At 33.0% G+C, this 27720-nt stretch overlaps 1 protein-coding gene and 1 pseudogene across 2 annotated transcripts in view; one reads left to right on the top strand and one right to left on the bottom strand.

Annotated features, from left to right (window-relative positions):
• LOC119642911 overlaps positions 1-124 on the bottom strand; it is a 29996-nt pseudogene extending 29872 nt beyond the window's left edge.
• The window catches only part of LOC119642903, a 118701-nt gene that overhangs the window by 22736 nt on the left and 68245 nt on the right, over positions 1-27720 (top strand). The window contains exons 1-2 of one of the 2 annotated variants that reach the window (XM_038042199.1): positions 2830-3111; positions 11627-12208. In XM_038042199.1, the coding sequence (XP_037898127.1) occupies positions 12088-12208 (121 nt within the window). In that variant the 5' untranslated portion in view covers positions 2830-3111; positions 11627-12087. Of the gene's footprint in view, positions 1-2829; positions 3112-11626; positions 12209-27720 lie in introns of those variants that run through there. The other variant, XM_038042198.1, reaches the window with a different exon arrangement.

Below are 27720 nucleotides of genomic sequence, written 5' to 3'. Positions count from 1 at the left end.
TAGTTTGTGTCTTTGCTAGTTATATTTAAATATAACTTCACACCCTTGATGAAGATGACAAGTGCTCATCGAGATCATGCGTTATAATTTCATTGGAATTCTTTTCAGAATTATGTAACGTCATTGGGTTATTCCAGTGAACCACAAACTCGCATAAACCTTATTTTCCAAGATTGTTGGCGTTATTTGTGACATAACAACAGATTTATTTGGAAAAGCGTTTGACAGTGGTTGTTCCAGAACTGCATTTTTTCAAAAATTAAGGAGGGTTCACTTACCTGCAATCACTTTTAAATAAAAGTTAAATGGACCAATATTTATAATAAAAAAACTTAACTTAATATGTCTTACAGGTATACAGGTCTATTTCAAATTAAAAATATATAGATCTTACCTTACACCTTGTATAAGTAATGATAATAGTATCATGCACTTTGTGGCGTGTGAATCTTTCTATCTACCAAGCTAATGTCTAAAAATTGCAAATTTTTCTGTTAATGGTCGCTCAAATAATTTTTTGCACTCAATTTATTTAAATCGTTTTATAATCTATAAACACACATTTCCTCACAATTTCTTTTTGACATTCCGGCCGTATTTTAAATATCAAAATCGTTCTGGCCCCATTAGTTGTGCCGGATAAGGTTTGCAATTTTGCTCAACTCAATAATTTTTAAAAATCGTCCAAATTTGATCTCATATTGCAATTATTCGTAAACTCTTCCTCCTAATGGACCTACTTCGTCTTAATCGACCTAGTTTTCTCGCTATTCATCGGATTGTCGACGATTTCGAGCGTGATAAAAGCAGGTATTCGCTACCGTTTAAGCAGGTATTGCTGAAAACCGTTCTCCAAAAACAGAAAGTGTCTGTGAATTCAATTCGGCGTATCGCGCAAGATTTTGAAAGTAAACTATATTGGCGTTAAAGATCAAATCTTTGACTAACGAGAGCGTCATACCACTAGATTTGTGTTCTCTAATAGTCTGTCAAAAGTCTCTGCTTGGTTATGTAATTTTGGTGCATCTCGCCTACATTTCGGGTCGTGTGCACTGAGATAATCATATTACGACGGAAATTAGTGCAAAATTTCAATAATATACCGATGCGCAATACGCATATTTTCTATGCCTGTAACGTATGATTGAATGTTTGGAAAATATTTGTGTAGGATCTTATTAATATCCAATTTTTTGTTTAGTGTTTCACATAAACGTTTAATGTTGATTTGTATTATAACGTTTCGTTAGCTTTTTAGGGAAACCATTTTCTAAGATAAGATTCATTTTCATTCCAATTATTTAGTGAATAAGCGAAATCATCATATTTAATTTGAATCAAATCGATGAATTCAATTTTAAAGTCCATAAAAGTGGCCTATTGGTGTTGTCGTTCAAGTTCCTTTGACAATTAGAGTTCGCTACCGTAAACAGAGAGCTTTACATATCGATGTTAACCAATTTGTTATGACCTGAATTGAAGGATATTAATCTAAACAACTTTACATTGCAGCAACACGATGTGCCGTGATGGTTTCGGTTATACAATATTTGCAAAAAACTCCGTTAGCGAAATATGAATGAAAAAAATGATATCCCTTTTTGGTAAGTTATTCTATTCATTCGTCCATTTGAACTTCAACCTAATGTCGGATATTTGTTCTATGCAGTTGTGCGAACCATGTGTGCGTTTTAACTTAATAAAACATGCATTTCTGATTAAGCAACTACCATTCATTTAATTCACACCTTCGTAATCCGCATCAACGATTCTTTATCTACAATATTACGACCATCTTCGTACTTATTAGAGATACAACACGCGTGCGCACAATTATCGTTCTACCCGAATATGTACTTCGTAGATGTTTTTATTCCCGATACACCGCGGAGATCCTGTTACATCCAGTTCTAAGGATTTCTTCGCATTTTTCTGATATTCGAAGCGCAAGCTTTGACTTATAACTCTCTTCAAATTATATTACGATAACAATGCATTTATTTTTAGCTTAACCGGAGTTATCTGAGGGTCTGCGATCAGAAGGGGGCAGATTCAAAACTTCAAACCAAAAAAAAAAAGAATAAAAAGAAATAAAATATTGGGATTTAACCATCAAAGAATTAAAAACTTTCTTTAATGTTTCCAAAGTTGGCTACAAAATCGTTTGAAATTAACCAACTCACTGCACTGGAGAATTTCAGTCCAATTGTTTGAGTATGTGAAGAGCGAATAACATTGTCAACTCGAAAAACATAGTTTCACGAAAAGCTCTATTCAAATTTTAAGCAATTTTACGTAGTACACTTCATTTGCTAAACGTACTTTTGGAGTATGTAGAGAATTCAACCTGAAATTAATAGTGCTTGGATATGTGTCTTCATTACGGTATCGTTTAAGACGATACTAAAATAAGAAGGAGAAGAAAAAACTTAGGCAAGGCTAGCATCATTCTCAAGCAAAGCCTGAGCTCTCTCTCTTCTTCGTTATATACCGAATTTATTTCCTATTTTAAGAGTAATAGAAAAAAAGTTAAAATAATTTTGTTCTTTTTTTTGTTTATTCATTAGTTTTGAGTACACATTAATCCGCATTTAATTACACTTCCTTTTTGAATGTAATGAGAATGCTTAAAGTATGCGCTACAGAAATTGTCTAACGAAACACCAGCATCAGAATTCGCCTACAAACGCATTCACAGGCACACTTACATATACATGTGAAATTCTTAGCACTAACAGCAAATTATTTACAAAAACAGGCACTTGGGAGTAAAGAAACGTATAATTTAGCTTAACTATAAACTGCTAGCGAACGAGAGAGAGACAGCAATAGAGTGAGGGGATGAGATAGGGAGAGTGAGTGAGAGTAAAAGAAACAAAAACCGAATTGACGAGGAGGGTAGGTAAGAGAAAGAAAATAAGCATAGAAACCGTTACAACATACTGCAGGCAAAGCAATATAATCCTTTAGCTGTAGAAAAATTTACACTTGCTAAAGTTTGTTGGCGCTTAAGATTTTTTTCTGATTTTGTTATTTTTTGTATTTCATTGCGACCATCTCGAAGGTTTTGCTGCTGCTGCTTCGATTGCTGGTGGTGATGCTGTTGCCAGGGTGAGTTGCTACACTGCTACTGCTTAAATGACAAACAAAATGTCTTTAGTGAACAATAAGTTTGCCAAGTTTGGCATTAACAACTATAAAAGTATGCTGGCAACAGTAAAAGTGTGTGAATGATTGTAAGTCTAGGCCACCACACACGTATGTATATGCATATACGCACACACACAAAAGCAGAGCAACTAAAAGGAATCACAGCACAATAACAGCAACATTAATATTAGCAACATACTAAGTGTGTATATGTTACGCTATAATGTGTCTTAAGTATAAAACCGTTCTGTCGAAAGAAAGCGTAAACCAGAAGGAGTTAGTGGTAATAGGAAAAATTGGCGAAAAAATTGCAGAGGTTATGTATATATGTGCGTTTCTATTTTTTTTGCTTTTATTTTTTTCCTTTTCCTTAGCCGGTGATTGAGTGTAATGTGTAGACAATTTAAGGTAATGAGTGCATACAAATGCAATTAAGGAACAAAAGATCTCTGCCAAACAAAAAACAAAGAAAAAATAGAATAAGAATAAAAAATTATTTAAACAAATTTATACGTATAGGAATGTAAGTGTACGTACGCGTGAATGTATTAAATAACGCAGAAAATACAATTAAAAAGAAAACACATAGTGAAGTTTACGAGAACTGGGGTATGAAAAAGAGGAAAATAAATGGCTTAAGCATTACTGGAAAAACTAGGCCGTCATACGTTCTTTTGTTTCAATTATTTTTCTTGTTATTTTTTTTTTTTTTTTTTTTTTTTTTGTTGGTATTTTTAGAGAAACTCTCGAAAATTATCTCTTCTCTATTTTGTTGGTGTATTGCTACTATTTTTACTTAAAATGCTTTCCATTGCTTTATATTATTGTGTTTGTTTCTTTTTTTTGTTCTTGGGTTTTATTTTTATTATTCATGTTTTTTCCTCCTTTTTTTGTTATCGTTTGTCCTTCTCCTGGCCAAAGTAGATTCCACATGAAGAGATTAATAGCTGCCGATAGTGTTCGTTTATTTCATTCGCTCTTTGGCAGTATTCTTCTATGCATTGATATACATTTATAAACACATATATATATATATTTATATTATTCTCCCATTTTTCTGCTGACCGCTTTTTATGTAGATATTTGCCCACAGATACAATTGTGGTTCATTGATGGCTACAATTTTTATTCACCGTTTTACATCTTTTTGCTGCTGCTGTTTTTTTATTATTATTTTTCTTTTTTTGCATTTTTTTATTTTATTATATCGTCGAGAACCGTTGTTGTAGTTCCTGTGGTCATTATTTTTTCACCGTTATATTGTTTATCTGTTGTAGGATATTTTTTTTTTTATAAATCTTATTGTTGTCCGACTATACTACAGCTTGGTGTGCAACCGTTTTCAAAAGCCTTCAATGCTTTTTTTTTGTAACTAAATGTGAAAATTGCAAAATAATGGTTTTTATCGTAAATTTTAATCTTTTCCAATATCTTTTTTTTATTTTTGATCATTGTTGCTGTTTTTGTTGTAGTCTATTGAACAATATTATTATTGATACGTAATAATGACAGAGCTGAAATTTATGAAGTGAAGGTTATTAATGATATAGGATAAAGTTCTTAAAAAAAACGAAAAATGTTTATCTTTTTTATGAAGCATTTCGAAAGGTGTTGGAGGAGAAATTTAAAACGAAGAACTTAAGCATAAATTGCTGCACCTAATTTTCTTAATGCTTACTTCCTTAACAACCTAAGCTTTTTTACTTTAGATGACATATTAGAAAGAAATGAAACGTTACTAAGCTAACCAGCGGTATAAATACTCTTCAGTTGGTTACGATTTTTCGAAAATGCCTACTTAGCAACATCTAGCGTGTCCGATATATAAGCTTCAGGTATACTATCAAGCGTCCTAAAAAAACCCGAAATCATACGAGAGAAATGAAACAAAGAACGGAAAAATCGCTTCAACAAACGTAATGAGCTGAAAGTAAATTATCCTGAGAAATATATTTCTCAATTATTAAGCTGCGAAACTTGGAAATGATATGATCAATGGTAGATCGTACTTTTCATTTTCCCAAATTTATTAAAAGCTCGCATATAAAATTGTTATTCTATTAAGTTTCTGCACTCAAGAGATACAAATAGTAGTGTAGTGTATCATCTTCGTATTCGCGCACGACAGTGAGACTCAGAAAGAAGTGTGGAAGGAAAATATGATCGAGATGTAAGATATACCCACCCTAGTAGGTATATGTCTAATAAGTAAGTGTCACGGCTTTACCGACTACGCACTCAGTATAGCCACGACCAAAGTACATTTTTCCGTACTTGAAATTTAAAGTGGCAAACAGTGATTTGCTAGCGTAACCGCTGGTTGGTCATGTGTGATTATATACAATGCCCAAAGTCTCCCAAACACTTTGTAAAATGTGCAAAATATTCTGTAATTATTTTAACGCTATAAACACGCAGCGAAGGAAATGGCAACACTGCCGTAATTTTAATGGAACCTTGATGCTAATGTTTCTGTAATAAGTCATACCAGCATGAGCGTTACAGGCTCGCAATCAGAGAGGAGTCCGGTATCTTGAACAAGATGTCGTTGACAGCTTGTATTTATTTAAGCCAAACAAAAAACTATACACAGGCCATATATATTTGTTTTAATTATGTAAAAATAAGAAAATCCTCAAAATAAAAAGAGGTAGGGAGTCATATTCGGCTGTGACCGAATCGTTTGTATCCACCCCTTTTGTCCTAAAAAAAAATTGTAAAAACAACTAAAACGCCAAATTTCCATAACGTTGCATAATATTGACTGGGCACGCCTGATTATTTTCGTTTTTGTACGATATATGTGAACATTTTCATCGTACGTCTCTTGTAGTTCATAAGCACCGACCAAAACCGCAGAAAGTAGACGTATTCTCAGTCCGCGTTGGATTGCAATCGTACCTTTTGATTATTTAGCATCAGCTTACGCGTAAAAATTCCAGAAGTAATTGCCTGCCGAATTTGCAGGCAATTACTTCATCTTTGCGTTCAAGAGAATAGAAGTAAGAGTGCAACAGACATTATATAGATAGAGCAGCTCTGCGTAAGCAATTTCTTAGCACATCTATCCTTGTTATCCAGGATACGGAATTCCCTTCTGAATGTGAGCCTACGAGCCTTGTCTTGATAACTGCAAATATATAAATGTTTTTTTTTTGTAGTGTTAGCTGTTAATTTAAACAAAGTAAAAAGAAAAAGGGAATCTTAGCACAAAGTTCAAATGAGCCTCAAAGAACCAACGTGGTCGGTTTAAGATTAATCATATCTGTCGTTTAAATCTTCTCTACCCATAGCAGCAAGTTTAGTCTCCACACTTTGCTTTTCATTTTCGCAAGTGCAAGTTCGAAAACCAACTAAGTCGTTCATAGATCTGCCAAAAATTGGTCAAAATAAATTTTTAAATCATCCATTTCTCAATGTCATCTTTATGGCAATCTTTCGCTTCCATTAGTATCTATACCTTTGCATGCCCGACATAACATGTTTAACATAACCTAACCGAAGACGCTATAGAAGAATGGAAAGATGGTGTCGTCAAAGTTATGGAATAATATCAATCAAGCGTAAACATCAGACAAGGAAAATGTGGAGGAATGGCTTTTAGATGAAGCGTTGAGAACGTAGTAACATTGTCAACAATCACAATAGCAGTCGCCTTACAAGCTTATGACCGTGTTGCTAATCATTACTTCTGTGACGTTATATCAATTTTCGACTTGCGGATCAATAGTCACAGATGTCTCTTAGTTTTTTACGTAAGTACTTACTGTGAAGCCACGCGATGCCGGATCGCACACGAACGGGAGCGTGCCACTCACAGTCACCAGGAGGGTGACTAAGTCCCGAGCACCAAAGGGCGTTGATCTAAAATCTTTGCCTTTTTTTGCAATCCGATTCCATACCGAAGTAAATAAGATAATTCCCGAAATTGGTCACCACCGTTGTTGGGGTCAAACTAAATTGGTGGGCACCTGGCACCTGTACTGCCAAATCAATGTTTGCGACAATTTTTTTTTGCAAAATTTAATAATTCCGTACCCTACGACGACCACAAAAACATGGGAATGCTGTGTCTGCCTTTGTGATGTAGTTCACGGCTTTAAATAATATGTGCAGATAAGTCTCCTATAAAGCGCTACTTTCATAACGCGGTTCGCAAAATGTCGCAAAATATGGAAAATTTACTACAACGCAGTATTCTTACAACGTGATTTTAAAGAATTTTTTAACAATAATATTGTAAAAAGCTTTAATTTTGCATTATATGTTTAATTAACAAATTGTTAGATCTAGCCTCATTGATTTTTACTCTACATATTTTAATTTTACAAGAAATATCGTCTCTTTATAGCATGGCTAGAATTTAATTTACGGCAAAGTTACAACGCAATTTTGTTCAAACATTTACACACACACTTTTTTTGTAAAAAGCGGTTTTCCCGAAAATTACATTTTGAAAGAGTTTTTGAAAATTTAGGTTTGTCCTGTCGTTCACAGCAAAGAAATCGTGAGATTCACATCACCAAATTTTAAAACATTTGCGAAACAATTCTTTATATTATATTTTTCATTGAAATATTTCAAGAACTTTGAAGAGAGAGTGTGTTTTCTCCTACGCGTTTATTTTGTGAAAATCAAGGTGAATACATTTTATAATCAGTAAGTTTCTTTTAAATTTTTTATAACTTAAAATAACCAAATTGTAATTTAAGTCCTTAAAATACCAAACGAAAAGGAAGGTACGTCGTTAAAACAAAAATTGTTCACTATTGGAACCAAAATTCAAATTTCGGATCGACTTCAAAATCAAGAGAGGATAGCTGATATTCCTAGACATTTTAAATTAAATGAATCAACAATAAGAACAATAAAACAACACCAAGAGAAAATTAGATGTTCGGTATTTTCTGGATCACCGGTACTCGCACAAATCATTTTTCGTCCAAGAGCAAAGATAATGAAAAAAGTGGGGTAATCGCTAACGGTGTGGACAGAAGATATAATGAAAAAGCGATTGCCCTTAGATGGAAATGTAGTTAAGCAGGAAGTAAAAAAAGGGAAACAGGACAACCATCCACAGATGCAGATGCAGCAGATAAATATTCAGAAGAGTTCGCGAAAATTATTAAAGAACAAGATTATTTACCAGCTCAAATACTTAACGCTAATGAGACGGTTTTGTGATGGCAAAGAAAGGCCTTCAAGAACTTTTAAATTTGAAAAACGAAAAAACAGCTCCTGGCTTTAAGGTTTCTAAGAAAAAGTTAACATTGTTACTTTGCAGTAATGTCTCTGGCGATTTCATGGCCACGCCAATGCTTATTATCCGATCATTAAATCCACGATCTATGAAAGGATGCAACAAAAACAATCTGCCAGTGTATTGGAGAGTGAACAAAAAAGCATGGATGATTGCTAATTTATTTAATGATTGGTTTCATCAAGAGCTTTGTTCCTCACGTAGAAAGTTATTTAAAAAAAAAACAAAAACTTGGCATTTAAAGTTTTACAACTTTTTGACAATACTCCACCTCATGCAACTGATTTATGTCATCCTAATATTTAAGTTGAATTTGATCACCTAACACTACATTAGTATTACAACGTTTAGATCATGGAATAATAGCAACATTTAAAGCATACTACATACGCAATTCGTTTGAGCTAATATTGAAGAAGATAGAATCATCATATATAACAATCAAGGAAGTCTAGAACCAGTTCTCAGTTTTAAATTATGCTGATATCGTTGGGATGTCACTTAAAGAAATTTGTCAATGAACACTGCGAGCTTGCTGCAAAGCACTATTGCCGGAGGCAACAGTTCAGGAAACTGTTGCTTATCCAATAGAGAATGAATATAGAAACCTAGTGAGACTGACGAAGAGACGATGGATTTGACGAAATTACTGTGGATGATATTTGAGAATTATTTGTGGACGACGAAATAAATGAAGCAGATTTAGTGGCAATGACAAATGAAGCCTTATCGATTGAAGATAGCTCTGGCAAACCTTCCAATGCCAAAATTGGAAACTTTTCACCAAAAAGTGCAGAGAAAATTTTAAATCTGGCGAAGGAGTTGGAAGAGTATGTTTGGGAAAACATTCCTCTAAGAGGTAAGGCAGAAAGGTTCGAAAGAAATCTTAAAAATAATTTATCCGCCTACCAGGAAACCTATAAAGATTAACGAAATAAGGGAAAACAGACTTAAATAAAAGATTCTTTTTAAACCAGTAATCACTGAAAAGGATCAGTCTGATAGTGGATTAAGCTTGGAATTTGAATTAGGACGGATATGAGCAAAACGTTTGAAGCACACTCAAATTATAATAAGTGATGTTGAGGAGGGATATTGCAGAAGAATGTGATTCGTATTTGGGTTTCATTTAATGTTAAGTAGATTTGAAATTCCGTTTTTATTTGTTTTTCCAGATTTTTTTTTATTTTGCGCTGTTTAAATAAACGAAGTGGTATTAACTTATGTTGCTATGATGAAATGATAAATAGAAAAATATCTTAAATAAAAACAATTTTTTTTCGATTAGGAACGTAACCCCCTTTTTTGAATTGGATCTGAGTCTCCTACAACGAGATTCCCTATAACGCGGAATTTTTCAGGAAACTATTGACCGCGTTATAGGAGGGATACATGTGTATTGATTAAACATTTGTTCGCTCGGTTGGCAAAAAATATTTACGGTATTCAATTACAAAAGAAGGATATAGGACTCAATTCTAATGGCAGAAAAAGGGTGACAAGTTTGATGAGATATTTTTCATTCATCTCACTCTGGTCAAAAATGTCGGGTTGGTAATGGTCATTGGCGATGGTGTTATGAAAATCTTCTTTTCAGCGTTGACAAAAGGGGGAGAAATTGCTTTTTATGAAGCCTATCTCGCAGGTGTCTAAAAACACAGCAAAGCCGAAACTTACTCAAGCCAGATAAATAATGTCGAATATCTCATAAAGTCTAAGCAAAGTCCAAGGTAAGACTTTATTGGTTGATTGATGAAATGATATTTAGGAAAAACCTATTTCATTTTTAAAGAGGAGCTTACGAAGTTGTCAAATTAGTCTTTAGAGAAAATGCAATCACTGAAACTAATTAAAATATTCTACAAAGAGAAGACTACGTATCGTCAAAGCCGATATATTATATTAAAAAACCGATATGACTGTCTTGTTCCCCTTATACGTTATATACAATTTCTCTGTATTACTTTATATACATAATAGTATCGTTGCGATAAGTTTGGATTTGCCTTGGCTACGAAGCGTATCGCACAATGGAGCAAAGTAATTGTCATCAATTTTATAATATTTAACTAAAATCAATCAATTTAATAGTTATAACCAAGTTTTTTAAACACTTCAATCACTTGCCATGTGCCGGGTAATAAAAACAGCATTTATTTGCTCTACATAAACAAGTTAATGTATTGTTAAAAGAAACCACAACTTTTTTTTATTATTAAATATAATAAACACTTTGGAGTTGCGGCAGCTGCAAAAAAGGGGTAGTATTTACTTACCAAAGCGGATAATAAAGGTTTATTAAAAAGTATAAAACTGTTTTATGTAGATGCAAAAGACTTATTGTGATATGTGATTGTTTTCTCTTACATGCTAACAATTGCAACAATAAAAGTAGTATTGTTATGTCACCATTACAGGCGCGTTTTTTCCTTGTTTTTTTTAGTTTTTGTGTTTATAATTTAATCAAATACACGCAAAACAACTGCTAGTACATGCACACAAGCTGCGTTATTGCTGTTGCTGTTACCGTCATTTGCAGCGCGTGGCATGCCAACGTACATGACAAAAACTCATTGCGAATTCATTGTGTGCGAGTGAGTATATGTTTATACGTTTGTGTGATATTATGCAATTAAAACTTTCATTAAAGTAATTAAAATTGCAACAACAACAACCAAAAAATGTAAACAAAACAAAATAAAAACAAAAAAAAAAAAAAAAAACGCGATACAAACAAATATAAACAACACACGTACACATACGCACACAGATATACATTTACACTTCTGCCCGATGAGAACAATGTAATTTGAAATTAAAGTTGAAATCCATGCACAACGTTACGTATGACAACAACAAAAAAACATCAATAACAATAAAATAACAAATACTTTCACAAATAAGTACAATGACAACAAATGTAGTTTATGGCACCGAAATAAATACAAATTAACGCTCATCAACGCAAAGACAAACGCCAACGCCAACATGCACAAGCGCTCATAGAAAGAACTGTGACAGCTGTGTTGGATGCGTATGCGTGTGTGATTATTTCGAGTCACAGATACAAATTTGTATATAATTACTGCCACAATTGGAATTTTATACGTTTCTATGCTCATACGCTCATATGTTTATTTGCTTGTTTGCTCACATTGAGTGCAAAAAAAAAAAAAGAATTAATCAAATAATTTTTAATTTATTCTGAATTTACAGGGTTTTTTTGCTGTCAACAGTCAACAGCAGTTGGAAAAAGCCGCCTATTAAATAGAAAATAAAAGGAAGAAAATTCCATTAAAATTAATAAAAAATTAACTGTGGCAAACTTCGCGGAAAGCAAGTCTTAGAATGAAAGTCGTAAATACCGCATAAATAAATATTAAGTAAACACCTGCAACTGTCTTTCATAAGTTGCAAAGAAAAGAACGAAACAAACATATGCATAGACGAAATTAAGTGTAAACTGAACAAATCGTAACTTAGTAAATATTTACGTACGTAACCACCTTGCAATAACGTCCTTCAAACTATAAATAAATTAAATAAATCAATAAAACTAAACGCATTGACTTTCTTCCAACAAACAAACCATTGCAGCAAAGAACTCTTAGCGAACCTAGGGAGGAGATTTAGGAGAGTAACGAAGTTAAGCAACAACATTTATTTTCTTTTGCATCATGTTGTTCATAAGATACCGAGGGCATCGAGAGCATTTCAAGAAAATGCAAAATCACCCACAACAACATTTTTCTGCGCACAGCATAGCATTGCTATTGATCCTTATGTGCTGGCTTCCGGGTAAGTAAATCTTAAAAAATCAGAGGGAAAGGAAAAAAAACAAAAATCAAGGAAAAAAAACAAAAATAACGTTTTATAAAAGTATATTTTATTGCTTTCTTGTTATTGTGTTTACCCACTCTGACTCTCTATTCTACGCAATCCTTCCAATTTTTTGTTTTTTTCTGTTCTGCATATTTAACGTCATCTGCTATTTTCAAAATTGAAAGCTGCTTACAAATAAGTTCACCCCTTAACGCCATCAAAGCAAGCAAAACAGAAAAAAACATAAAAGAATTACTGCATTAATAAGTGTCACGCTAAGAAAGAAAGTGGTCACAAATCAACAGCTGTTAGCCTGTCAAGCTGTGCGCAAAGTTGTTTTCAATAATAAGGAAAACGAAAAAAATAAATTTTTCAAATAATTTCGCTTTCAAAAGGACAATAAGTTATACTAAAAGAAACAAAGAAAAATTAATTGGATGATCGAACATATCGATCTTAACAAATTTCAATTGTTGTTAACGACATCTTTTTCTTGCAAAACTCAAGCCAATTGTACACAATAATACTTAAATCTGCATTGCATTTGAGGTTTCTTTAATTTAACCCAGATTTATTATTAATTTGCAGAGAGAGAATAAAGTTGCTTCCCATTTTTCTTAAACCGATCAGTTAAATATCTATCCAGAGTACGCTTAATTTTATTCTATTATTAGAGGGTGAAGTTGTCTGATATGTATCAACAAGTTAATGCTAAATAAATAAAAAAATAAGTAATAAAATTGTATGCGAGTGTTGCCGTATCTTCTACATCAGTCATCTTAAAAAATCCTGAAGAGTGTAAAATTTACAATTTTAAAATTCGAGTTTATAAGTAACGAACAAAAATACTACATTTTTGAACCCACAACCAAAAAATGGGGCATATATATTCTATCCCCTTGTCTGACCACCGGTGTGTGTAGCGTCTGTAGTAGACATGTGCGTGACCAAAACATCTACATCCGTATCATCGCTGAGAGCACTTTATATTCAAAGGCATAATAAAGAAAAAGTTTTATCGCTCATTACTCAAACTACGATTGTAAAACTGTAAAGATTTGCATTCATCGTTTATAAAAACTTTTACTCCATCCGTAAAAAATTGGAAAGGTTTGACGCCCACGCAATTTCATTCTTCTGTTAAAGGTTTCACAGATCATGTAAATTAAGTATATTTTTGACCACAATCAAATCTAAGTGTGGAGGTATGTCTTCTCTTCCATCAGTTAATCCCGATCGCTTAAGTTACGATATCGGCTTCAAATGCGGCCAAAACATAAGAAGTTATTACAGGTAAGTTTGAAGCGAAAATTGATTAAATCATTTAAAGTGCACGCCCACATTGTAATATAAATTGAGCGCATGCCTCTTTTTGAAAGTGCGTTCCAACTCCTGAGCATAGCAAAGATATAGCGATAGCAATTTCTATGCATATTCTTTGTATGCTCCTACAGCACGTATACAGAAATGGTGAATATCGGACGCGCCCGGACACTTAACAGCACAGAATATCGAAACGTTTTTTGTGTTTTATGTTTTTTAAGAAACGATTAATTCGTTCAAAGCCAAACATTAATTCTTTATTCGTTCGTTTTTCAAAGCGGAGGTAGTGTGAGTTTACGTTGTAGTGTGGGCATGTCCTGCGCTCACTTGGGCCTTTTTTCAGTACCAATGTTCACATAGGAACGAGAATGATTTTGTAAATTGGGGGCGGTATCATGATTTTGGCGACTAGGAACATTCTTACAATAGACGAATAGGTAGACCGGTGGGCATGGTTAAATTAATTTGACGAAATGGGAATAAAAACAATCAATACTCTTAGTCATTAATGCTCACCCTATTTTGTTCAAAAAATTTATTTGTTCGAGAAAAAGGAATTATAACAATAGCAACAATAAATTGAAATTTAAAATGTGAGGTTTGAAGTTGTTCTTCTCGCGTCAGCAGAAGGAAAATGTGGTGACAGAAATAAAATTCTTCCTCAACGTCAACTAATGAATGGTTTGCAAAAAGCGAAAGGAGCTTGGGATAGTAAATAGACTTTGCATTTGTACGAAATAAGGGAATACGGTTCAAAATATTTGATTTTTAATTAACGAAAGGGCATTGTAGGCCGAAATAGTGCCTTTCGACAGTCGGTCGGAACTTGCAATCTCTTTGTACTTGGAACATATTATCAGGTTATCGCTTTATAGGGGAACTGCGGGTCAATTTGAATAATGTGAAACCAACTGCAAAGGAAGATTGAATGGCTGAAAAATAATTCACATTTGTGAAGTTTTTTTATGGGACTGAAGGTACTTGCCGAAGGGAGGAAAACCTTGTTCCTCAAGAATCACCTCGAGACCACCGAGTGTCATATACACCGCCGTAACAGGTTCGAATACCTTGTCCGTTTGACAAAAGTTTGTAAAGATGAAACTTTTCATATTACAGGACCCATCAGTAGATAGCGTCGCTGACATGTGGTATTTTTATAATATCTGGTTTCTTGTAATGTATAATATGAATATATGAATATGTAAGGGAAAGGAAATAATTCTTTCGTTATTAAATAGATAAGTCATTCAAAAGCTATAACTCTTTACTTCGACATTTATTATATATCCAATTTATCCTAATATTCAAACACTATACGGAAGTAATATGGAGAGCGCTCAGTTCAACATAGCTACAACAAGGAGCTATGTTTCGAAACGCGAATTGCGTTCTATTCTAGAATGATTGATTTAATTTATTAGAATTTTATTATATACATGATATTAGAACGCCATACTGTAGAAGTATTTGCTAAGTGAAGATAGCGTACTAAGACAATCCATTATTGAGCTCCGTGTCTTCATTAAAATGTCTTTGCTAAGTTACGATTTACTGCGAAGTAAACAACAAACATGTAAGATAAGTATTAAAATTAAATAATACCAACAAACTGCGATTGCTACTAAATCTCATGCAAAATTATAGTACAAATACTGAAAGAATGCAATGTCCAAATCGTGTTATAACCATTTTCAGAGACCGGTCCGTCAACACTCATCATGTGCATAAAATCGAACATTTCATTAGCAATTAAAACAAATATATAATACATATAAGATCGAGCATTTTATTAGCAACATTCAACAGCAACATCCTGCATTTAACTTCTTTTGTATCTGCATAGAGCGGATTTTTGGCGAGTTTCGTGGTGATGGATCACGAACACGGTAATGAAGTTAGGTTTTCGTGACAGGTTTTAGTGTCCTTTAAAACATATCAAAAATCGGCACAAGGTGAAATTCGATACAATATCTTATAACTAATTTAGTTTCTTGTGTGTATGGAGACGGCATGTTTTTGACGAATTTGGTGATGATGGACCGAGACCGTTTGTGACAGGTTTGAACATCTTTTAAAAAATATCAAAAAACTGCACAAGGCAAAATTCGTTACAAATTTTTATACACACTTTGGGTATTGCAACTTTTCACCAACAATATAAATGCACTAAATTGTAATTAGTAGCAAAAAAAGTTTTTTTTTTTTATTTCTTATAACATTTTTGTATTTCTACTTTTCTTTAGTTCTTTCTAATCATTTTGTAGCGTTCAAGTATCACTTACCTTAGCGGAGATGCGAACCCAATGTGAAGGTAGCACGCCTTTTAGCAAAGATCAAAATGTAGGGTATACACAGTGGAGTATTGCGATTGTTTCTTTCTTCGTTTCTTCTTCTACCTAACAATTTTAAGCATAATTGATCGAATCAGTTTAGAAGAGAAAGAAACGAAAGGTAATTTACTTTTTGCCGCACTAATTACCCAAACAAAGCGGTTGTAGCTAAAAGATATCTTAAAATATGAATATTATAGAACTTTAAATACGAAAGGTAAATATAAATATAAGCTTATACCATCAGGCAAACTTGAATATCGCTTTCCGCTCTAGGGAAAATTACAAAGCTTTGGATTTGATCTGATAATAACATTCGATATTCACAATTGCGATGTATGTTTCGTACTGAAGTTCTTCATTTTTCTTTTTTATTAAAAAAAAATCGAGAATATATTACCTGTGTCTGTTAATAGTGAATTTGCCAGAATATGAGAGAGTCACTCACTTTCTTCGTTTTCCTGCGTCCTTAATGGAATTGTACACGGCGAGGTACTTTACTTTTATTGCTCTTGTTATCGCAATCAATGAATGTAAATTGGCTTTTCGTTATACCTTTCGTATCCTTTCGCTGGAAATTTTTTTTATTCGTTTATTTTTTTCCATTCACAAATGCAACGGTACAACGACAACATATGGTTGAATACAAACTGATTGGCTGTTAGGTTTCTCTTTTCTCTTCTCTTCTTTTATTTATTTTTATTTTTTCTACATAATTGCATAACCGTGTAAGTATAAAATGTAACCATATATGCGTGGATATACTTAACTGCGTATGTCTGTATCTTCATTTAATAGGAAGAATATGTTCAAATTATTTAAAAAAGAAAAGATAAATAAATAACTAAATAAAAAAGAGAACAACTTTCCAACGAAAACTTGGAATGGGAGAAGAAGGTTAATTATTAAGGAAGGCAACGAAATTAATGAAATTTTTCGTAAGTGATTTCAACAGCCATCACAAGTACCATGAGGTCGGCCTCTTAAGAAAGCAGGGAAAATAAGAATGTAAATATTAAATAAACGCTATTTATCATTATTTTAACCGGTTTGTTTATCTACCTATGTAAGCAAATAAAAATGATTTTGGTAAGTTTTACAGTTCATTGAAGCTTAAACGTAAGCGCAGGGTGCTTATGTAATATTTTAAAAGCAAATATTATCTTAGCAATAAGAGCATAACGTAACTTTAAAATTCACGTTCGAATCTTACATACCTAACGCTTATTGGAGGCAGAGTATATTAAGTAGACTGAGAGTCTAAGAAGATAATGCAAGGCGTTTAAAAAAATGTTAAGCCTAATAATACAGGCGTCGGAAGAATATCACATCCGCAATATCACATTTCATATAATATTGATTTTAGGAATAAAATTAGTGCCGAAATTCGTTTTTGTAAGGGATCATCAGGGAAGCGAACATCGTTTCGTATTTGTAAGGCGGAAAATCTCTAATCTAATTTAATTCATCAAAAATCGCCTCGTGTTTTTCTAGGGCATATAAGATCAAAGACCTTATAAAAAATTCGGCGCAAATGGATGAAAATTGTTGGAGGGCATGCTGCATGCCGTTTTCAGGAATCGTGTTTCGAGAAAGATATGTTCAAGATTTCGAAATGTTCTATAGACGAATTTTTTATTATAATAATTTTTATAAATTTTTTATCACCAGTCCGCTGTCTCGGGACTACAAAAATACTCTTCTAAACTAGAAAATTTTTCGCTAGAAAAGTGTAACACCTGACAAAAAGACAAAATTACACCTGTAACACTTCATGTACTGCTACAAATCAAATTCATTACCAAACTGAAAATTTTCATTATACAAAGTTAATTTTGTGGCAGAAGAACTCACTCTTTTCGAAAAGCCTCAGTCTTATACCTACTGGACGGCCGTTTCGATGGAAGTTACGCTACCGTATATTTTTTCCAAAATTCTTCTAAATGAACATAAATACATCATCTGGATCCCAGGTCACTGCGGTTTTAGTATCAATGAAAAAGCTGACTTCCATACTCGTCAAGCTAGGTTCGATGGTACAGTTTTGTCCATAAACTACCCCCCCAGCGAAGCTTTTCTGCTAGTCAAAAAACTCATCATAAAAGAATGGAAAGATGAGTATCATGTTTTAGCTAGAGAAAAAAGTGACCGGCTGTTCTACAAAATTTACCCTCTTTTGACACCCAGGCTTCTACCTAAAGGAAAATTCACAACATGGGAATTTAAAGTTGTTCACCGTCTTATGAGTAATCACACCTACGACAAGGTCTATTTTAAAATGATCAAAGTCTTCTCCTCTGACATCTGTGAGGATTGCAATATCACTGAGTCTGCCGAGCACCTTATTTTTGAGTGCAGGAGGTTTGACATCCTTAGACAATCTTTCAGTATATTTAACCTGTATAACAATTTATATGAAATTATTCGTGCTGGTAACTTTAGGCATTTGAAGCAACTGACTGCCTTTATCAAATCAGCTGAGTTTTCATTCTAATTTTACATTTAGTATTTCTATTACAATCACGGATCGCCTACACTTTTTCTCTTGTCGGCATTATTAGCCGGATCTTGACAGTACAGTACCAAGTACGGTGATTTATGGATTGACAGCGGAACAGAGCCTCTCATTGCGAATACTCTGCCACATCAGTCTACCTATGCTTGGATTTTTTCATCAATCGCTCTCAACTTCGTTTCTGGATTATGGATCTAACATTAACTTAACTGGTCCAATCCATCTCTAAACAAACAAAAAAAAAAAAAAAAAAAAAAGAACATAAATACTTTATGTGAACATCTGTTAGTGTATTGGAGAAAAATTGAGAAATCAATATATAAAAGACGTTAGCTTACACCTTCGGGAAACAGGTCGAAGTAGCAACAAGGAAATTTATTGTCTTCAAAGAATATATTTTCCCACATTTCAGAAAGCTCAAAGTATCCATTGCTCCTATAGAATAACTTTTTTTCTAAAAAATGTGCTTATTCCGAACAATAATTTTGAAATGAACCTCATTATCACATTCTTATCATTTGATTTAAAAATTGTTTCAGCTTTTATTGATTTGATATTGACAAGAATCTTGGTCAAACTAATCTTCTGATAGGAAAGTACTGAGCTTGCACACGACTAAGCCAACTTATAGTTCCACTCTGTTGCAAAATACACGTAAACTATTTCATCATTGAGATCGACAATAAATCGAAAGCCAAATTTAATAAACCTTTTGCAGCGGTGGACATGTATACCTTATAGAGTATATAGATTATAGTATTAGAGGGAACAAAAGAAGGAGACTCTAAAAACGCAATGAGAGAGTAAAATTGTATGTAAGCAGCAACAATGACACATCTCTGGCTTCAGATTATCGTAACTGCATATTTATAACTGTCAATGATGCGTGGTGCAAAGCACTGCCAATATTTTGCGATTTGCGAGTGCGTCTATGCATATAAAACTCAAAAGTACAACTAAGAAGAATGTCGTTTATTTTGTCAAGAAATTTTCAATATGCACATATGCATGCCTACATGCATACCTATACAGGCATATATCTACGTATGCCGTATAAAAAAATGTATACAATGTATGACACTTTGCTGATTTATGAGTTTTATGCAATGTTTATATTAATGTACGTGCATACGGCTATGTACGAATTGATAATTCATTTGTTTGTTATATGTGCACATGTATGTAAGTGTGGCAATATTTGTAGAAAATCCAATAAAAATACATAGTGATATTTTTTTAAAAATAATCTAGTATATGTGACAAATATTCGAAATTATACATTTTTTTAGTTTGTCTTCTGCGATAGTCCAACAAAAGCATACTTTATTTTTTTTTTTTTCTTTTTTATCATTATATATTATTATCAATCCTCTCTCATGTGTTTATATGGAAGAATATATGCGTATCGCATGGGCTGTGCATGCTATCACCATTTGTCATAGATTTCAGTAAAGTGCAGAACTGCTAGTACCGGTACGAGATTCAGTTCAGAGTTACGTTGGTTGTACGTGTTTTGGCATGTTTAGTTAGCCATGACATTTTATAACCGTAAAAGGAATAAATAACAAGCATAACATAAAATAAACGCACATACTTGCTTACATATTCAAACCAGACATGTAGACTCATATTCAAACTCAGGCACACACACACAAACACACTATGAACCGATACCATTTATTGACAATAGGTAACAAAATAGCCAACACAGTTTACGAAAGAGAAAGAAAAAAAACGAAACCATCGCACACAGCAATAAAAAGTTGAAAAACTTGCCTCAACAGCAACAATAGTAACGACCGTAACTTCAATCTGCACCTAGTGCATTAAAACACATGAACTATTTCTACAGTGTCATGTTGCCTGTCAGTGACAGTATTTTTGTTACTGTAATTTGTATATATTTTGTTGTGCAATACACGTTAAATTGGAAAATGTCCAACAGAATTTTTGTCGTTCTCTGCTTTGATATCTTTTTGGACAAAATATCTCAAAAATAGCAAAAACAACAGCAACTAAACGTATAACAAGCAGTAGACTACCGAGAATATTGCTATTTATGAACCCATAAAACTGCCATAAAATATTAAAAACATATATAAACAAATAAACAAGAAAAAACTTAAATAACAGGTATGAACACACACACATATGCACACACTTATAGGCATATGTACATTTATACACGTTTGCAGAGATGAAAGCATCAAAAAGAAAAAGAAACGTAGTCGGTAGTCGATTTATCAAAGCAAATAATTTTTAATAGACAAACGACGCGGACTTTTTCGAAACTTATTCGTCTGCTAAGTATATAATATAGGGAAACAAATCCTAAAATTTTTACTCAAATCTGAATTTGGCTCAGTTTACTTTAAAATATAATAGAGGTCGATACCTTAGCAGCGCTTTTTTTGTTTCAAGGACTCGATTCTTTGACCCTATGGCATATTAAGCTCTCTTGTGAGACGTCAGATTACTTTAGTAAATTATGCGTACAGATGGCTAATACCCGAAACAGGGGAGGAAACTTGGACAGGCGCAATAATCTCTTTATTTCTTAGAACATTTGATCGTACTGCCACGATAGTTTCATGAGACGTTTACGCCGCATATTATATAAGTCTATTATATTTTTCAGATTTCAAAACTGCTGAAGCTAACACAGGTAAAGTTTTCATAACAAAATGCCAACATTATTAGAAATTTTGTTAAAATAGAATATTTTATAATTTTCCACGACCAAAATTTAAACCCTTCAAAGTCCAAGGATGGAACGAGTTAGAGAAAACATCACTAAATAATCTCAAAAGAAGGAAATGCTTATTAGTGGTCCTTGAGGTGACCGCAACAGCAAAGAGCAAAGTGATAATATACAATAAGGATAACAATGTGTTTACGCGGAGCATTTTCTGTTTTTGTTTTCAGCTGCGACGGACAGTAAGTTTTTACCTTACAAAAACTGTCGTTAGATTATATAAAGTTTGGGCGCAAGTATGCAACCCCCAGAAGAAAAATTGCAATTGTTAGTTTGTCAGTCTTATGACATATTTTCCTCAGAAATAAGGCATCTTTACTAAGCTTTATTATTATTTATTTATTTTACTCTAATCCATTGGATGTAATCTCAACGTGGAACACTAGTTTTAATTCAAGTTGATGCTCCAATCTAATGCTGCAATAAAATTTAAATCTCAAACTATGCGTTGTCATTATATCGAAAATAAAATTCTAGAATATACTAGGACTGGCAACGATTACAAAACAATCTGGTAAAAATAAGGGAACAAACGATTTCCAGAATTTGAGGAAAACATTAATGAATTAAATGTTTACTTAGCAAATCCTAATATTAGTTGAACAAAATCCTTGGTATCAGTAGGTTCCAAGACAAGTGCTTGTAGTATTCGAAATATTCGTTCGCATACAATGCTACAGAAGGATGAGCTTTTCAGAGCACCCCTTCTGACGCAAATGAGTAAATGTCATCTTTAATCAAGTACTATGGGTGATGATGAAAGGAAATATTTCTGATGTTCTCACCCTAAGTTTTATTTTAAATATTCGTTATTTTGAAAAGTATGCATAATCCTTATCCAGGTTCCACTGGTGAATCGATAATTTATGAGTATTTTCCCTTTTTAACAGAAGTCATCTGCAGACTCAACTCGAGAAATCCTTGCTTTTATAATTTTACTTTATTTTTCTTTTTTGCATGTGATCAGCCGCTCAAGGGTGTTCTCTATACGTGCAGATACGATGGTGGCCAGTACGGGTTATAGAAAGTGAGGAACGGAAGAAGAGAGTAATGTTTCTGTGCATATGATCACCGCTGTTAGGCTGTTCCAAAGGCGCACAATTAAAGAACGACGAGTCGCTGTAGTTTGTAGTGCGTTGCACAGGAACGTGTGGATGGGAACGCTAAGAAAGCTTTCTAATCCTGTTGCAGCACTTAATTGATGGACAAATCTCAAATTTCAGTTATGAACATAAATGAAACATCACACTGCGCGATGACGAAAGTCAGTTACGTTTTCCTTTAATATTACTTGTATATTCCCACTGCGCTTAAAAAGAATACAGGGAAAGCAGGATTTAAAACAAAGCCACTACCTTTATGTCATGGCATGTCCTATCGAAACCCTGCAAAGGCGTAAAAAGTCGCAACAATAATTTCACCCCGCAAGTTAGGAAGCAGTGTTGTTCATACCATCTATCGGCGTTCGAGCAGTTGCCCGAGCGAATTCGTAACTAATAAACACTGGTGGATGATTCGAAACCAATTTAAAGGCACAACTTGAAATCCACAAAGGAATTTCATCTGGCGAATTTTTAGGCGGCACCTGAGCTGGAAGACGGGAGGAAAAAATTTACTTTACGTCGAGTTGAGGTTATTCATTTCACTCTCTTTCTCTCTTGACATCACAGAGAACTTCAATTGAAAGAATATCCTACGGTTCAGACCCGATTTTGAGTTTATCATACCAGTTGGCAACATTTCTTCGAAATAATTAAAAAGTCTTTCTTACTTATCCTAATCTGATTAGTTTTTCTCCTCTTGTTTTAAGATGAGTAAAAAAAATCAAAGGATATTCGTAGAGAAAACGAAAGAAGCAAAGTTTTAGATTTGCTACAAGCACGTATTAGAAATTGATGTAATAGAAAATTAACAATAAGCAGCATTAATGGAAAGATGGAGACGACTGCATATAGGGAAGAAAACGAAAAAATTAAAAAACAAAAATTCTTTTAAAATAAAAAATACTACAAGAAAGCAATTGACTGAAATAATAAAATATTGTCACTACCGGATAATAAATTGTAGATTTTCTTGACTCTAAGCAGTATATACAACAGAGTAACGAAGGCTATGGTAATGCCACTAAAACAAATTGGAAACAATAAATGAAACAAAAAAATAAATAAATAAATAAATAAATAAACAGGAAAAAAGAGAGAAAATAGAAATTTTAAGACAGACAACCAATACGTACAAGTGGGTGTTGGGTGATTAGTAATTTGAGAATGAGTTCTACGTGCGTGTGTTCTTTTCCTTTCAGCATTGACAAGAAAATGGAAATAAACGATAACCTTCGAAAATATATGGAAAAAACTTTGGGCGACAAATGAACAGGAAATGTTGGAATGTAACTAAGTGCTCGCAACAAACACCATCAACAACAAGAAAAACAAATTCAAGTTAAATTACAAATTTACGGAGGGTACCATCTTTTTGATATTGACGCATGTTAGCGTTTCGAAATCAATTTCAAATTTTTTATTGGTTTTATCCAGCATTTTATATTCTTTCTATGCTCCCTTGTTGTTTCGCTCCCATCAGAAAGTTCAAATTAGAAAAGTTTCGTTCAATGGATTTGACTGCAGGAGGAAAAACGCATCATTGATCGTATCGATAGGATTACGAATCTAACTTGCGCGCTTATGTGCGTGCCAAAGAAATATTAAAAATTTTTATACGTTTTTTTTGCTTTGTTTTTATTCTCAATTGTTCTTAAGTGTTTATGGCTGAATAAGTTAATGTTATGGAAATAATTCTTAAAATGAAAAAGTGAAGAACAGAAAAATTCCACTTAGATTAAAAAATTTTTCAACATCAAAAATTTTAATATATTTTCTTGTTTTGCTTAAGAAAGAATTTGCTGCTGCTCCTGATAATAATTGATTGAGTGCTTTTATAAGCCAATGATGTTGAAATATGTGAAAATTTTATGCTTTTATTCATCATCTGAGTATTTTGTGAAGTAGAAATTACTAAAATATTACTTATTACGATGCAACGTGGCAGAGCATGTATGTGTATAGCATGATAAAGAGAGAAAAGCTTAACCTCATTTAATTAATGCGAACTAATTTATTTAAAAAAAACAAGATAATTTAAAGGAAACAGAAGCTATTACAAAATTTCGTTAAAATATTAAACAGTTCTTCGAAACATAATTAGAAAATTACTAGAAAAAAAAGGATTGCTTGAAGAGATATCATTATGCTTATTACTGACGGTGTATTAGATTTGCGGAAAGTTTACAAAGTACGGAAATTCGCTTTACAAAACTTATAATGTTTGTAGTCGACGTAAACCGTGGAGTAAACTTAATCATGAACGTCCATTTGTGTACCTATTAAACTTGCGATTGCGAACTGAAAACTTAGCTTCGAAGAACAAATTTGGACCAAAATAGGGCTTTTTTAATCCCTTCGGATGAACTCAGTTAGCAAGCATTAAACTGATTTAAGTGGTCAGCCCTCCACTTAATAAATAAAACTAAGCATTTATACGCAGACTATGTTTCACAAATTATGCCTGCACAGGATTAATTCAGGTCAAATAGAAATATGAAGTTTTAAAAAGGAAAGAGTAAACTATACACCAAACCTCCAAAAAGGAAAAAAAAAGAAAAACAGTAATATAACGTTACGCATTAAAAATACAATCACTTTTCAAAGTTTCTATGAAAAAGATAAGGTTGATTATTATATACCCTACATCACTTCCCATAATGCAGTTATATATATATATTTTGCGTGATAAAATACTTTATAAAGGAACATTTTTCATGAAAGCCTAAATATATGTGAAGGCACAAAATCTGAGCTATCGTAATACAAATTTCATATTGCTCTTCATCTGTTTTCGTTATAAAGTGTTAAAAGTTAGGCTTTGTTGTCGTATAATGATTTACTTTGCATGAGGCCTTTGGGGTTAAATTTGGTACCGTTAGCTTTTAGATCAATCGATCAATTTGTATTAAAAAATTTTAAAAATTTAGTTATTTTTTGCCATATAAAGCTTACTTTCTTGTCGGAAGAGTTATCTTTTTTTAATAGAACCAATCACTCCTTTTGAATTGTAAACAATTTCGTATATTTTTTCCATACCTCATTTTGAATTCATGTGTTTTTCGTATATTTTTTCATACCTCCTTTTTAATTCATATGTTTTTCGTGTATTTCTTCTATACCTTCTTTTGAATTGTCAAGAAAATGTGGTTAACAAAAAGAGAGGTGGGTTTATATGGAAGGAATTTAAAAGTTTACTAGCATTATACAAATTTTCCAGATAAAACGAAATGGTGCAATCCAGTTCATTTTCAATAAAATTGATTAGGACCCAAAGTGCGCTAGTGTACGCAATTTCGGATAATATCTTGAAAATTGCGAATTATAATCTGAACGCAAATATACATGTATAGATTCCGGACGACCAGACAGACAGAAAACCTTAAACTGATCTAGCATTATTTTCTAAAAGCCATAATAATAAAATATGGTCCTATCTTAACTCCCCCTAGGCGTCTCTTGATTTATTTTATGTATTTAGAAACAACCCAACAATTTTCTAAAAATACAACTCAAGATCTATTGAATATATATTTGGACTTTTTGTTTGATATTTTTGACTTTTTGGATGATTTGAAATGTAAAAGCTTATGAGTACCTAGAGGAAAAGACTGAGAGACGGCCGGATACAGTGAAGACATGGCTTAGAGACTAATGATGGTCAAAAACAGATAATATATACAAGTGTGCAATGTGTGGCGTGTGAAAAACATTTTTTTGGCTATTTCGGGTATTTAAATAAAAATTTTACTTGAATTAGTTGACAAAAAGAAAATATCAACTCTCTGTTTAGCTAACTTTCTTTCACATGAATTAGGAATCTAAAAAGCATTTATTTATTTGTTAATTTATTTCCTGAAACTTTCGTAGTTGCGGAAACTAATTTAACAGCCAACGTTAAATATACGAACTACAATAGCAATTAAGAGCATCAAATAAAAGAAGAAAAAAGAGGCAATAAAACATAAAGAAATTGACGATAGTTCTTAAGAACAACCTTTACCATGGAACTCATGTTAAGGTGAAAAAGAGAACGATAGCGATATCAACATTTCAAATAAGATTACAATTATATTGCGTTAAGCAATAGTTTAGGATCTTGAAGGTTAAAATGTAATTTTCCTGCATTAATTATAAAAATAGGACACAAACAAAAAGAATTAAATTCATTGTCATACGATAGGACTTTTTGCGATCTTAATAGAAACCTGTGCGGGGTCGACCAAATGAAAGTTCTTGTTATAAATATGACAAAATACCTGGAAAGGGTAGTGAACCTGGTGTGTGTGTCTTGTAAATCTGCAAGAATACAGAAAAGATGCGCTTTCGTTTGATTTTATGATAGACGATGCACCCAGCATTTCGAGTTTTTATATCCAGCATCACTTGTGGTAGAGGGTATATTAAGTTAGTGCGTACGTAACATGCGAAAGGCCTTAAGTTAGACCCACCTTTTATTATATCGATCGATTCAAAATCATAATCTGAATTCAACGAACCCTGTCTGTCCGTCGGATGTCTGTCCACGTAAATTTATGTTCAAGTTACAGTAATTTTGGAGCTATTTTGATGAAATTTGGTACAGCAACGTGTTTTGACTCAAGGACGAACGCTGTTAACAACGGTTTGTATCGGTCCGTTATGTGGAAAAAAATCGTAATTTTCAAAATTTTTCGTCGAAAGTGGCTAAGCAGTAGTATAAAATGATATGAAGGCTTTGGGCAGGTAATTTTTGAACCCCTCTCGTATAACGAAAACTGAAGGTACATTATTTACGGCAAAGTATTTAATATAAAAAAAAAAACGTACCGAATATGGACTATCTACGCCTACTTTTATATCTTGCCCTATGCAAGGAATATATTTGTATTACGTTAGGTTGCGTTTTGGGCCCGCTTGCCCATAAATACGCACACGTAAAATATGCCTCTATATAGAAGGAAGATACATTTTTTATGTTCTATAATAAAAATAAGAATTGTCTTACATAAAGTGGTATAGGTATTTAGAGGTCGGCCTTGCCCGCCTATAATGTTCTTACACTTGATCACTTTATTTAGTGCTGACACATTATTTCTGTTACCCCATATAATCAGATTAATTAAACCAGGTTGAAGACTTGTGATATCATTGGCTGAATTAACGGAATTGAAAGTGTTTATATAAATTGCAAATAGCAAAACGTTACTCACAAGGTGACCTAATGTGGGGAGATCATTTCAAAATAATTCAAAATGTAGTTGACCCAAAGATAAAAACTTTTCAGTTTAAACTCTAAAAGATTATAGCCCATTCAGGACTAAGCTTTCTAAAAATATATAAAGTTCTTCGTTAATATTGCTTGTCAACCGTAAGCTTAGGTTGAACTATCAATTTACCATTCTTATGCTCTACAGTATAGAATAACAGTACAATCAATGAGAGCATCAACGCGTTTAAATTTCTTATACTGTTCTTTTCTTATT

This window comes from Glossina fuscipes, unplaced genomic scaffold (assembly GCF_014805625.2).
Source record: "Glossina fuscipes isolate IAEA_lab_2018 unplaced genomic scaffold, Yale_Gfus_2 287, whole genome shotgun sequence".
NCBI lineage: Eukaryota > Metazoa > Arthropoda > Insecta > Diptera > Glossinidae > Glossina > Glossina fuscipes.
Note: the sequence above shows the minus strand (reverse complement) of the source record. Positions and strands in the feature narration are given on the sequence as shown.